The following is a 15,460-nucleotide window of genomic DNA, read 5'->3' on the forward strand; positions in this document are numbered from 1 at the left end:
CCCTTATCACACTGTATAGGTGAATAGAAATAGCTCGGTGTCCGACATGGTGACTAATGCCAGTTGTGTTTTCGGATTTGTTTTGTTTGTTTTCTGATTTGTTTTGTTTGTTTTCTGATTTGTTATTGTGTTTTCGGATTTGTTTTGTTTGTTTTCGGATTGTTTTGTTTGTTTTCGGATTTGTTATTGTGTTTTCGGTTTTGTTTGTTGTTGTTGTGTTTTGAATTTCTTGGCCAACATAGTTGTGGCAGTAAATTGATTCCACAGTTAATATCAGTCTGCTCTGGATCAAGTGCTGCTGAATATTGAGTGTGGAAGTGATATTGTTGAGCCACTGATTAATGATCTGATTCCTGAGCTTTTACAGAGTACAGTTTTAATGCAGCAGTGTGTTCCAGGCAATAGACTGGACCCATTTCACTGCTCAACGTCATCTCATTATACATCATTTTTATTATTTTTTTTTTCTTCTTACGAGTATTCATTTTATTTTTTGTTCTTTTCTTTTCTTCTTTACAGTATGATTTTTGTTTTTTATATTAAAAAATCAGTATGCATTTTTTTTTTTATTTCTGTTGGAAAACTCCATCTCTGAAGCTTCTGTTCTTTGTTTACAATTTTTCAGTTTGGAAATTCTCTGATTTCAGGAGTAGCCTTTCTTTTCTCCTTCCTTCCTTCCTTCCTTCCTTCCTTCCTCCCTCCCTCCTTCCCTCCCTCCCTCCCTCCCTCCTCTTTCTTGACTATATATATTTATAATATATATTTATTTTAATAATAATTTAAAAAACTCATCAGAAATCTGAATATTCATGTAAACTTTGGAACTCTGAATATAGTTTTAATAAATAAAAATTAAACAAATATGAACTAATATTAGCCCTTAGCTTATGCCCCACTGGTTCCGTGCCTAAATACCCACTCTGGGTCAGTTCCTCTGTTTGTTTGTTTGTTTATTTATTTATTTATTGACCATTTGTGAACCCATGGCCCTCTTATGTAACGTTCACCTGAAGTGGCCTTGGAGATGAAAGCCGTGTGTCTGGGCTGGAGAGGGCTTTGAACGCCTCTTCACCCCCTAGCGTGACTGCTAATTAGCCGAGATTGCTGTTGCTACACGCTTCATTTGGCTTTGTGGCTGCTGAAGCCTGGAACGAAAACAGAGTGGCAGATAGACGGCAAACGCAAATCCCTCACCAGGTGAGATTTAGCCGGCGTCCGTAATCAGCTACAGCTTCTTAATCAGCCTGTGAAATATGATTCATCAACCTTCATAAAGCTGAAGGGAAACCCATCCAAACCAGTGGCTTCGACTTCGGCTAGGATCGGCTAATCCGTCACCTAGCGTAGTTCAGCTGTTCTTTAGCATCTGTGCAGGATTCTCAGAGAAGGGAGTGTTTAACATCGTCCAGTGTTTAGATCAGATTTACATTCGTTTTTTTGTGCTCGGCAAAAAGACAACAACTTTTTTCTATTCAGTGATGTGACTTCTGTTACACTGCGGGTATTATATTAACATTAACCTGCTTCCAGGACTGACAATATCCTCACTTGGCCATGGCCATGAAAATTCTTTCTTTCTTTCTTTCTTTCATTCATTCATTCATTCATTCATTCATTCATTCATTCATTCATGACGAGCTCCACGCTGTCAGCTTGACCATGACCGCTCACACCTCTGTGTCTCAGGCTCAACTTCTCTGTTCCTGCTGCAGTGTGTGTGTGTGGATGTGGTGGAACATCAGACTGGGTTTTAATCACAGGTTTCCTCTTGTGTTCCCGGGAAGTAAGAGTCGCTCATCAATGCAGACAAACACATGGTCTACTGTTTTGTCCATGACTCTTAGGAGAACCCTCTGGTCATCTGGAGATCTAGAAGGTTCTCTCAGACTTCCTGTTTCCACTGCATCGGGGTTGGGGTTCAGGGTTCGGGAAAATGAGTTTTATGTTTTTAAGGTTGTTGAAGGATTTGGTTTAAAGCCAATGGAATATAGAGAGAGAACAGATGGAGCTGACACACACACACACACACACACACACACATCAGTGTTCCTTCAAACGTCTCAGAGAAACCTCCTGGAAGGCAGAAAGAGCTACACACACACACTAAAATTCTACTAATTCTGTCTCTAAATCTTTTGAATTAATTTGATTTACTTTTATTGAAACAAATATAAACATTTTACCCATGAACATGGACAAATAAATCAGGAGGATATTACGCTGTAAATAATACAGAATTTATTTATTTTTTGTTTAATGAGATTTCTGTAGTGCAAGAAAGAAGAAAAAACAATTTCCAATGTTAAAGATAAAATTCTAAAATAATTCCTTAAAGTGTGAATTTATCTTCAGCTTTAGACTGCACTGGGATTAAATATTATTATTATTATTATTATTATTATTATTATTATTATTATTATTATATTAATACTGCTCTTTTACTTTTTCCTCTTTTGCTGTCTCTCTCTGTCTCTTGCTGTCTCTCTTTCTTCCACTCTTTCTCTTGCTCTCTCTCCCTCTCTCTTTCTCTCTCTCTCTCTCTCTCTGATGTATCATCTGATTGGTGAACATATTGAAAGATGAATATTCAGCCCACACGTTTAGATGACTCTGTGATTCTGACTTTTGTGTTTGTTTATTTTATTGCTTTCACACGAAGCGTCGTAGAGAATTAATCCTCAGCATCTGTTAGTGTTCTGTCACAGAGTATCAATCAAGTGTGTGTGAGTGTGCGTGTGTGTGTGAGTGTGCCTGTGTGTGTGTGTCTGTGAGATGTTTTTCACCTCCAGGTTCCCGATGGTGTTTTTCAGAAACACAGAGTAAAGTGTCAGTGCTGTATCTTGATGCTAACAGGTGGTCAGTCTATCAGTTAAAGACACACTTTGGTGTGTGTGTGTGAGAGAGAGAAACTCAGATGTGAATTTCAACACGTCTCCTTGTTAAGCCTCTGTTTATTAATCTATTCTGTATAATTTGTCGCATTTACAGATGGCAGGAAAAAAAACTAAATTAGCAAGGATTTTTTTTTTATTCTTAGCAGACATGCTAATGCTAATAGACGTGTTGTTTTAAACTCAGCTAATCTGCTAGACATTATTTTATGGTATGTGAAACCGAGTTTTTGCAAGAAATATCTAAAAAAAAAAAAAAAAAAATATTAAAATCAACAACAGAGCTAATCATTTTTGAATGAGTTTTCATTAGGGGTGCCAAAACTTTTGCATGAGCATTTTTATAAGGGAGAAATAACGCCACATTGCTTTTGACATCTCAGTTCTGATTGGTCAGAAGGTGTTGATTCGTTTTCTTGAACGACTAGGTGGTGCTGTGTGTTTCGACATTTCTCGTTAATGTGAGATTTTATTTATTTATTTATTTATTTATTTAGTGGCATGATTCAGTCAGCTGTGTTGCTGTTTTTTTTTTTATTCGTGACAGTAAATGTGTAAATATTGCTTTCAGAACAATATCCGTTATAGTGTGTGTGTTAAATCAAGTTACGCTCACTTGGTGTTTACGCCTCCACCCGTTATTTATCACACACACACACCATGTCTCTTCACCATGTTGGAGGAAAAAGTAGATTGGTTTACAGTCCTGTAATCCCAGTGTCTGTTTATTCTAATGCTGGAGCTCATAAACATCTCATAAATGTTATATGTGTGTGTCTGGGGAGAGAGAGAGAGTAAAGGAGAGAGGCAGAGCTGGAGAGAGAGCTGGAGAGAGAGAGAGAGAGAGAGAGAGAGAGATGGAGAGAAAGTGGGTGAGAGAGGGAGGGATGGAGAGAGAGATAGAAAGTGAGGGAGAGAGAGAGATGGAGAGAAAGTGAGTGAGAGAAGGAGGAAGAGAGAGAGAAAATGAGGAAGAGAGAGAGTGAGAGAAAGTTAGTGAGAGGGGAGAGACGGAGAGAGAGAGAGAGGAGGGGGAGTAAGAGAGGGAGAGAGGAGGGGGGAGATGGAGAGAAAGTGAGAGAGGGAGGGAGAGAGAGATAGAAAGTGAGAGAGAGAGAGCGAGAGAGAAAGAAAGTGAGGGAGAGAGAGAGAAAGTGAGTGAGAAGGGGGGAGACGGAGAGAGAGTAAGAGAGGGAGGGAGGGAGAGAGAGAGACAGAGGGAGGGAGTGAGAAAGAGATGGAGAGCGAAAGAGGGAGAGGGAGGGAGAGAGAGAGAGAGAGAGAGAGAGAGAGAGAGAGAGAGAGAGAGAGACAGAGGAACTCAGAATAAAATAAAATAAGAATAGAATAAAATCCCTCTCTCCTCATTAGGAGAAGCCGACAGTAAAACGGAGCGGTTTTCATTTTCCGGCACTTTCCGTAAGTGAAAGTTGCTTCATCATGTGTGAGGCAGCAGACTGTGCGTCTCTTAGCAACTGCGCGTCATGCGGCGGCACTGAAACGGGGATTTAGCTCGTCTCTTCGCCTCTCTCTTTATAAACCTTACTCAGTCCACCGACTTCTGTTTTTAGCCTCCTCTCTACCTCCCCCTCTTTATTTATTTATTTATTTATTTATTTATTAATTAATTAATTAATTAATTTTTCTTTCCTCCTTTATGATTTAAACAGCCTTATATGGACAGGGACGTGTTTCTGCATAATTATCACACCACTGTGGCTTGTTTAGACAGCTTAACATTCTAGCTTTATTTTTCTTGCTATAAATAAATAAATAAATAAATAAATAAATAAATAAATAAATAAATCACACATTTACCCCACCCATTCTAACCTTGTTAGCCTTTGTAACCCATCAATTTTTATATATCAGTTTTTGTTAGTAATTTACAAAACAATTACAATTTTTTTCTTTTTAAAAAATGTAGGAAAAATATTTTTATTTGTAATATTATCAGCTAGTGTAGAATAATAATAATGTCATTATTGAAATATAAAACATATCTAACTATTATACACTGAAAACGTATCAAACATAATCTGTTAAAAATAGACACTACAGGATGGATGTTAGAAGCTAATAATCAGCTAGCATATGTCAGCAAACACAAACTGGTGCAATTAGCATAGCATAAACTCATAAGTTAGCATAAGCTGATTATAAACTCACAAACAAGCTGTCACTGTCACAGAGGAGCTAAACGAAGGTGAGCTAACAATAGTCAGCTACCATGCTACTAGACGCTAGCAAATAGTAAAACAAGCTAGCATGGACCGACTGCATGCTAACGAGGCGTATAATCATGTAAATCTAAACAAATGATCAGCTGGAAGTAAGTGACAAAAGCTAGAAGTAAGCGCACTTAGCAACTGCTAACTACATTTTTGTTTCAGTTTATCTGAGTAATTACAATTAGCATCGAATGCTAACTGAATTCAGAGAGTTATCCAAGATTTTGTACGTTATCTTGATAGTTTGTAGCCGTACCCATTTATACAGACTTTCTAAAGACTCAGTGACGACAACTCTTCTGGGAAGGCTTTCCACAAGGTTTAGGAGTGTGTTTATGGGAATTTTTGACCGTTCCTCTAGAAGTGCATTTGTGAGGTCAGGCACTGATGGTGGACGAGAAGGTCTGGCTCACAGTCTCCACTCTAATTCATCCCAAAGGTGTTCTATGGGGTTGAGGTCAGGACTCTGTGCAGGACAGTCAAGTTCCTCCACACCAAACTCACTCATCCATGTCTTTATGGACCTTGCTTTGGTCACTGGTGTGCAGTCATGTTGGAACAGGAAGGGGTCATCCCCAAACTGTTCCCACAAAGACCATGAAATTGTCCAAAATGTCTTGGTATGAAGCTGAAGCATTAAGAGTTCCTTTCACTGGAACTAAGGGGCCGAGCCCAACCCCTGAAAAACAACACCTGGATTCAGTGATCTGGAGGGGTGTCCCAAAACGTTTGACAATATAGTGTAGTAAACGTGAGTGGTGTTTACGCCATGCTAAACTTCTAGCCCTGAGCGTCTGATCTTTATTAGCCTTTATCTACGACGGTAGCCTTCACTCTCAGGAGCCTGTTGTGAGAAGTAGTGTTTGGCGTCGGCGTCGGTCTGCGAGTGAAATAATTGATTTCTCAGTGGTTAAATTGATTTCTTGGAAATTTCCAGAGATCCCTAAGCTTTGTTTAAATTCCATTTTTCCGCCTTTTCATTTTCTCTCCCCGAGTCTTATTGTTGAAAGTTCTCATTCTGAATTAAATCCCATTGTGCCGGCGCTGGCTTTGACCTTTTTTTTCCCTTTATCATCAGACATCTGGGCCTTTGTCAGACGGCAGCGGGAGCGTGTAGAGGATTGTGGTGGATTTTATTGTTCCCGGTCCGGGTTCACGACTGATCCGCGCTCGTCTTATTATAACTGCACCACTGCAGGGCACCGAACACGACGTGGTGAAAAGCAGAGCGCGTGTCACACTCATGCATTTTTCATTATTTTAATATAAAAGCAAAAGCCCAAATGACGCTCACCTCGCTTCTCTCTCTCACTTAAACTCTTACACTCCGAGTCAGGAGGATTCACACTCCAGTTCAGCCTCGCTCTTCACACCTGAGGGATAATGCAGGATGTGCCGAATTACGTCTGTGTAAAAACACGGGAAAAACATAAAGGAAAAAAAAGACAGCAAGAAAAGATGAGCAAATCTGAGGTTCAGTCCACTTTCAGTGCAGACAGTATGAAAATGATTTTCAAATAAATAAATACACACATAATAAAGAAGTACATAAATAAAAGCATAAATAAATAAAAAGATTCAGAGATAGATAGATAGATAGATAGATAGATAGATAGATAGATACACAAATACACAAATAAATGAATAAGTAAATGAATAAATACACAAATACATAAATAAATAAATCACACTTTTACCCTGCCCATTCTACATAAATAAATAAATAAATAAATAGAAGATATTTATAAAATAATAACCAACTTAAATAAATAAATAAATACAGCTAGATAAATAAATATACAAAAAATGCACAAATAAGTAAATAATTAAATAAATAAATAATCAAAGAAATCACACTTTTACCCTGCCCATTCTAACCTTATTTGACTTTCTAACCCACGGATTTAAATAAATTAATTAATTAAAAAATACATATAAAATAATAACTAAATTCAATAAATAAATAAATAAGCATAAATAAAGTACATAAATAAAAACATGAATAAATAAATAGATAGATAAATGAATGAATAGATAGATAGATAGATAGATAGATAGATAGATAGATAGATAGATAGATAGAGATCACACTTTTACCCTGCCCATTCTAACCTTATTAGCCTTTCTAACCCATTGATTTTTAAATAAATAAGCAAACAAATAAATAAATAATATATGTGTATATAGATATATGTATAATAAATAAGTAAATTTAATAAATAAATAAAAGCCCTAGAACACATTTATCTCAATAAATTCTGGTCAAGTTGCTGCGGAAAACCCGAGTGGACTTTATCATAATGAACACATACACTAAACCCGACAAAACCAAACTCCACGATAAAGCGCAGCTCCGTCTTTAAACCCTTCCAGTCTTGTACAAATCACACCATGTGCTCTATATCACACCCAGATAGGCCAGGTTATCTAAAAACATAGCAACGTGGATAATGCCAAACGACTCCACTAGGTGGCACTACTTTTTGTTCTGGAAGACTAGAATTGAATTTGTGTAGAAGAAAAAGTGAATACCAGGCTGAAATCATCGTCATGCTTCATATTCTAGTCATGTATGTTCTATTTTTCTGAATAAGAGCACCGTGTAGAAATCCCGACGCACCCGCGTTTCCCGCTTCTCTCTGCTAAACCGGACATGCTGTGGCTAACCAGCTTCCGACTCACCCCTTACACCGCGAGCCGTTACACCGCCTCCAACACTGTTAACACACAGCACTACCACGGCAGCTGATCCAGAATAAAACGCACAGCTCCAGTTCCACAATCAGGACGCAGCAGGAAGCCGGGCGTCGTCAGATTAGCAGAGGACGCAGCGGCGCTTTTAATTAAACTGCTTATTTTGCATCGTATGCTCCATTTCCTTTATTTTTTTTATTTTGTGTGTGTTGCTTGGTTACTGTGAATAAAGCTAATTTTTATTTGGATTCATCACACACACACACAGAGCGAGTGTAAATTATTCTGCAGACAGACTGCAGTGGCACTTCCAGGCTCTGAGAGTTCATAGAGAAATACACAAACACTACGCTCAGCCACTCCGACACATCCCCCCCCCCACACACACACACCCTCTGTAAAGGTCACTCTAGACAGTCAGTGACTGAATGAAGGACTTCTCCTGGGCTACAAGGTTTTAGCCCCTCCTTTAGCGCTATCGATCCCTCAGCATTCTAAAGGCTTTAGGTGCATTCAAAGGAGAAAAGAAGTGCAACATGATTTGTTATCCGGACAGGAAGTGAGAGAGAGAGTGTGTGTGTTGGATAGTGTAGTTAGCGTTGATAAGCTGATTATTTGCTAAGGACACAGTGTTAGGTTTAATCAAATGTATGGCTATACAGTTTGGCTACTGGACAGGCCACGCCCACATTGGACTAAGATAGTGTGTGTGTGTAGTAAGAAACAAACTCTTCATTGTTTGTGTAGAGGAAAGTTTGTGTAAGTTCAAGAACAGTATGTGATGCTGTGTAGCAGCTCTGAGCTGAGAGAACAACACTGATCCCTCGTTCTCTCTCTCTCTCTCTCTCTCCCCCCCTCCCTCCCCTACACCTGTATTTCTGTTTTCGTTGTTTTCTCTGGTTCTACACATCCACTGTTGTGATCTGTTGCTCCAGTGTCAGTGTTTTTAGTTCAGCTGCATGGATTCTTCAAACCGAGTCTTCAGGACTCTAACAGAAGCTTCATACAGAATGTGTAAATACTGACACTGCAGAAAGCATCAACACAAACAACCAGAAACTCTGTAGAGTAGAGTATGGTGAATTAGAACACAGTAGAATTGAAAACATGAATCAAAGAGTGGAATGGAGTAGAAGACAGTGGAATAGAACCTGAGAGTCGGAAAATAGAGTAGAACACATTGGAAGAGAACTCAAGAAGAATAGAATAGAATAGAATAAAATAGAAAATTGAAGAATGGAATGAAGTAGAACACAGTGGAATAGAACATAAGAATCTGAAAATAGTATAGAATGCTACAGATCTCAAGAATTAGAGAATAGAATATAATAGAATAGAACACACACTTTGAAGAACGGAATAGAGTAGAACACAGTGGAACAGAATGCATTGGAATAGAACATGAGAATCTGAAACAGAATAGAATGCAACAGAACGCAAGAACCAGAGAATGGACTAGAAGTAAAGTATCAAAGAATAAAGCCAAACATAACAGAATAGAATACAATACAGTGGAATAGAACTCAAGATCATGGAATAGAGTAGGGGAATCCTGGAGCAGAACTTAAGAAGAATGGAATAGAATAGGAAACAACAGAATAGAACTCAAAATTTAAAGAATTGAATAGAGAAGAACACTGTGGAATAGAAAGTGAGAGACGGAAGAAATTGAATTGAATACAGTGAAAAAGAATTAAGAATTATAGAATAGAATTGATTTTTGAAGAGTAGAGTAGAACACAGTAGAAATATTATCTGGAAATAGTATACAGTGCTATAGAACTGAAGAATCAGAGAATAGAATAGGACTCAAGATACAGTGGAATCGAACAATAGAATAGAATAGAGTAGAGTAGAACACAGTAAGAAAAAAACACATTGGAATAGAACATGAGAATTGGAACTAGAATAAAATGCCACAGAACAGAAGAGTGAAGTAGAACACAGTAGAAGAGAACTTAAGAATTATAGAATGGAATAGAAATTTGAAGAATAGAACAGAGTAGAACACTGTGGAATATTCTAGAATGAAAATTGTGAAAATTTTGAAAAATGAAAAGAATGGGAAAAAAATAGAAAAAAATAGAATAGAACTCAAAATACAGCGGAATAGAACCTCAGAATCAAAAAATCGAAAAGAATCGTTAAAACAGAACAGAACTCAAGTATCAAAGAATAAAGTAGAACACCGAATAGAATAGATGTGTTCTATGTATTATTCAGTCTCAGTGAAGGAGGCGTGACCTGTGTACCTGTCAGTCTCAGTGAAGGAGGCGTGACCTGTGTACCTGTCAGTCTCAGTGAAGGAGGCGTGGCCTGTGTACCTGTCAGTCTCAGTGAAGGAGGCGTGACCTGTGTACCTGTCAGTCTCAGTGAAGGAGGCGTGACCTGTGTACCTTTCAGTCTCAGTGAAGGAGGCGTGGCCTGTGTATCATTCAGGCTTTGTGATTAAGTTTTCTGTTGTTTTTTTCCCATCAGCGTGTCACAGGAAACAGAAAGGTTTGAATACTTCCTGTTATTATTGCACTGTTTACCTTCATTACACTTTTCCCACCTGCTGGTGTTCTGCGAGAGCCAGAGGTTACTTTAGTTTGCTCTCCGTCTGTTATTTTATTTTCTCTTCCTCTTTAAGCAGACAGACTTTAGGAGATCCGCCTCATCTGAGAGTTTCCAGAGAAGCGCTACGGCTAAATAGTGATGTAGTCAGTCAGCTGATTTACGAAGCTCCAGTATGAGACGTTAAATAAAACGTAATGTTTCAATCACACGCAGCGTCTTTACGGCCATGTCGTTTATTCACTCATCTCACCTCGTTTCTGAGAATGTTGTAAAAGTGTGTGTGTGTGTGTGTGTGAGCGAGCCGAGACATCATTACCGAGCGCACTGCAAAACATACAGTGATGAGATGATGTACGACTCGTCTACATAAAGCTCTCAGACGGAGAACTGGATCTCTGTTAAGATCAATTATACATTGATGTTCTGTCACGTCCACTAGTGTGTGTGTGTGTGTGTGTGTGTGTGTGTGTGTTTAGCTTCTCTCCTGGCTGCATTTTTTAGTTTTTATTACCCGTCTCCAGGTTATGCTTTGACAGCAGATATTTCTGCTCCGTTTCCCAAGCTGCAGTGTTTCTGCTGCCTGATATATAACCCGCTCTCTGTCACTGAAATATAACCGTGTGTGTGTCTGTGTGTGTGTGTGTGTGTGTGTGTCTGTGTGTGTGTGTGGAGTATCTTCCAGCAAACTTTTCTCCTCTAAGTTATTTAGAGATGCTCATCTTTTTCTACTATAGTTATGGAATGTCATGTTGGTGTATGTAAGTCTAGGTGAAAGAGGTGTTGCCTGTGTACCTGTCAGTCTCAGTGAAGGAGGCGTGGCCTGAGCATCATTCAGTCTCAGCAAAGGAAGTGTGACTTGTGTACCTGTCACTCTCAGTGAAGGGGGCATGGCCTGTGTATAATTTAGTCTCAGTGAAGGGGGCGTGGCCTGTGTATAATTTGGTCTCAGTGAAGGAGGCGTGGCCTGTGTATAATTTGGTCTCAGTGAAGGAGGCGTGGCCTGTGTATAATTTGGTCTCAGTGAAGGAGGCGTGGCCTGTGTATAATTTAGTCTCAGTGAAGGAGGCGTGGCCTGTGTATAATTTGGTCTCAGTGAAGGAGGCGTGGCCTGTGTATAATTTGGTCTCAGTGAAGGAGGCGTGGCCTGTGTATAATTTAGTCTCAGTGAAGGAGGCGTGGCCTGTGTATAATTTAGTCTCAGTGAAGGAGGCGTGGCCTGTGTATAATTTGGTCTCAGTGAAGGAGGCGTGGCCTGTGTATAATTTAGTCTCAGTGAAGGAGGCGTGGCCTGTGTATAATTTAGTCTCAGTGAAGGAGGCGTGGCCTGTGTATAATTTAGTCTCAGTGAAGGAGGCGTGGCCTGTGTATAATTTAGTCTCAGTGAAGGAGGCGTGGCCTGTGTATAATTTAGTCTCAGTGAAGGAGGTGTGGCCTGTGTATAATTTAGTCTCAGTGAAGGAGGTGTGGCCTGTGTATAATTTAGTCTCAGTGAAGGAGGTGTGGCCTGTGTATAATTTAGTCTCAGTGAAGGAGGCGTGGCCTGTGTATAATTTAGTCTCAGTGAAGGAGGCGTGGCCTGTGTATAATTTAGTCTCAGTGAAGGAGGCGTGGCCTGTGTATAATTTAGTCTCAGTGAAGGAGGTGCAGTTCTGACTGTAACCAACTTTTATTTTTAAATTTTATTTTTGAATTTGCAAAATAAAGCGTGATGAAATGTATAAACTCAGTAATAATGCTTTTTATCTAATTTTTAAAATGAGATATGACAAACACTGACTTCAGGACCCCCCCTCCCCCTCTCTCTGTAGAAAAGTTATTTGGGGAGTTTGTCAGCTGGGACATGGAGGACGCTCTGTCTCGTCTCCCTCTGAAACCAGGCCAGGCTCTCACCGTCACCGTCAACATCCGAGTCAAACTGGACTTCTCTGGTCAGGAGAACCTTCTCCAAGATCTCAACGATGGTCAGTACACACACACACACACACACACACGCAGGGTATCATTTTAGAAGCCTGGTACACAATCTAGAAGCCACTAATTGAGAGAACTCTAGATGCATTCTCCTAAACCAATAGAGCCACACACATGCTCCAAAATCCAGCAACCAAGTTGATCTAGATGCACTCTAGATGCATGCTCCTTGTATCTTGAATCCAGACACAAAATCTAAAAGCCAGGAACACAATCTAGAAGCCCGACACCTGTATCTGAAGAACTCTCGAATCTGATGGGGGAAGCTCTCTTTTTGGGGTCATTTTAGCATGGGTTAGCTTTTTGTGGATTTTCACAGCGGTCAGATCACGGTTGTGTTCACACGGCACGACTATCTGTGTTAGCATTCCGTCTCTGCTGTGTTCACACTGCACCATGGATCGGAGACAGGAGCTTTCACACTGCATGACCTCACAATAGGAAGAATCACCCACAACCCTGTCCGGTACGCAAACTGCGAAACCCACAACCGAACGTACACAAGGAGTGATAAGGAAATAACGTGAGATCAGAGTTCTCGCGCAAGACTGGAAAGGGAACACTGCAAAAAGTTCACGATCCAAATGGTCAGTGCGGGGTTAAGGATTGTGCGTTCTGTATAATTGACCAAATGAATAATTTTGCAGTGTCCTGTCGCTCTCTCATTGGCTGGAGGTCATCGCCGAGGTATTTTTCAGTGAGAGCTCCTTTCACACTGCAGGATTTTGAGTCATGTGCACGAGCTCCGACTCCAAATGATCCATGGCCCGGTACCGGTCCGCAGCCCAGTGGTTGGGGACCCCTATCGTAGAGCATTAGAGATGATAGAACAGTCTAGAAGCCAGATAGACCCTGTGGATGCTGTAGGTATGTTATCCTCTCCCTCTTGAAGTAGGCTCATGCTGTAAGCCTCTCCAACACTAGGAGCACCAGTACACACTGGAGCTCCAGGCTCAGAGCTGCAGTATATATAACATGTTACACACAAGCGGAGGACTGTAAATAAACTTTATTAACCGGATAAAGCAAGTCAATAACAAGGCACAGGTGGAAACGGAGCTGTAAAAGTCGTCCCCATGTGTGGGGCTTCTCCTGATGGTGTCATAAATCTCAAGAGATGGTTTCCCGAGTATACACACATGATGTGAAACATTAGTGTTTTAATACTTTCGTTAAAAATTTAAAATGGCACCTTACGACCTAGACAGAGTTAAGAGACATAAAGTTGAGTCCACAGCAGGACAGTGTGACTTTTTTTTCTCCTTCCTCACTCATCCTTTTCTTGTATGCTAGAAATAGCTTCAGCTCTGATGATATCATTCTTTAACAGGCTAATAAACCCAATGCCCTCGACAGCAGACGTCAGCGAAACCATGGCTGAATAACTCTGCGTGACTCCGATCTGTATTTCTCTCAGATCCCACCGAGTGATATTAGACCATTGTACGTCGGCCGCGTCTCATCACGCTCTTACGGGAGGCCGGCTCCATGCATTATGCATGATGTAAGTCATGCAGTTTGGCGACTTTGATCATCTTATTTATTGCTGCAATATGGAAGTGCACTTATGAGCCACACAGGGCTTGTTACAGCTGCCTGTTAGGGTCTCGCGGGTTTAAAGCTGATTAGCGATTAGCATGAAATCAGAAAGTCATATGTTTAATGCTAGTTAGGATTGGAAGATCAAACTAGCACTTCTGCCTGTGATCCATGTTATAACACTTTCATCTGTCTTCCATGTTCCTACTTTCATTCAGCATTTGCCAAAATTTGCTCATGATACTAGTTATTCTAGTAATATTGGATTATTTGACAGTAACGTAGATAACAAACCTCAGAAACATGACTTGGGATTAGACCTACACATTCTAATGTTTCCAGAGTCCCTGACTGGAGGTGGCTGATCTGTTGTTCCATACAGACCATGAATGGGAATGTTCTTGAACACTGATCTTTGGTGTACATGTTCTGCTTTAAACGTTCTTGTCTTTGGGGTATAATTTGTAGAATGCTGTATCTGGTTTCATCTTCTGAAAGAAATATGTTTTTTCTAGACGCTTTCTGATATTTGATAACTCTAATAGTTTGTAAATTGCATTGTTTTTGGTTTAAACGTTCTACAGATGCTGAGCTTAAACACTTGATTGTTCCAGAGTAGTATTCTAATCTAATCTAATCTAATCTGAAATGTATTTTCTAGAGCGCTGCTCTGATCACAACCTTTTCTGGAGAACGATGCTGATCTTTGGATTACGTTTTCCACAGTAGTGTTGAGTGAATCCTAGAGAGCTTTTATGTTCTAGAGCACTGTCTGGATCTAAAGGGTACATCTTTGCACACACGATACTGATCTTCTGCTGGGATTTTTATACACCAGTGGTCTGATCTCTAGTTTGTATTTTCTAGAATTTTTCAATCTTAGGTTCAAGATGATTGCTCTTGTGTGTGATTTCTAGATTGTCTAGTATTTTCCCATGCTTAGGCTTGCATTGTCTGGTTCATATCTTTTATATTGTGATGCTAATTCTAGAGACCTGTATTTTCTGGAGCATTCTACTGATCACAGGGTTATAGTGATTCAAGTTCATTTCTTTTAGAGTAGTTCATTCATCATGTCTTTGTCACTATGACCTTGACCACTATGATCTCGATCTTGTATCTTCTAGAAGAAGAGTGTCCGGAATATTACTTCGCATTTTTAGGGTACCTCTTGATATTTTTTATTTTTTTATTGGTGTTTATATTTATTTTTTTTTAGAAGACTGTTCTGTTCTGTGGTTAGTATCTTCCAGGCTAAAGTTGTGCCCTGTATAATTTAGAAGAATGTTATGATGTCACTGTTCTTTGGTGTAAAAGCTCTAGAAGTGTGTTCTGTTCTTTGGATCGTATCGTCCAGTATATGATTGGGATCTACGGGCCTAAATGGCCTGGACGAGCGTTCTGAAGATCGGTGTGTATTTTCTAGAGCAGTTACACTGATCGTTGTGGAAATGTTCTAGAAGAGCGTTCTAGAATAGTTCTTTGGTTTGGTTTCTTCCAGTATAATGTCTTGATCTTGGGCTTGTATTGTGAAATTTCCCAGCATACTATAGGCTACAGATTTTGGGCTGGAAT

At 39.7% G+C, this 15,460-nt stretch overlaps 1 protein-coding gene across 3 annotated transcripts in view; it reads left to right on the top strand.

Annotated features, from left to right (window-relative positions):
- Positions 1-15,460, top strand: part of trappc9 (trafficking protein particle complex subunit 9) — a 188,520-nt gene that overhangs the window by 66,530 nt on the left and 106,530 nt on the right. For all 3 annotated transcript variants that reach the window (XM_058407954.1, XM_058407955.1, XM_058407956.1), the window contains one exon: positions 12,184-12,336. In XM_058407954.1, the coding sequence (XP_058263937.1) occupies positions 12,184-12,336 (153 nt within the window). The remainder of the gene's footprint in view (positions 1-12,183; positions 12,337-15,460) is intronic.

This window comes from Hemibagrus wyckioides, linkage group LG14 (genome assembly GCF_019097595.1).
Source record: "Hemibagrus wyckioides isolate EC202008001 linkage group LG14, SWU_Hwy_1.0, whole genome shotgun sequence".
Classification (NCBI taxonomy): Eukaryota; Metazoa; Chordata; class Actinopteri; order Siluriformes; family Bagridae; genus Hemibagrus; species Hemibagrus wyckioides.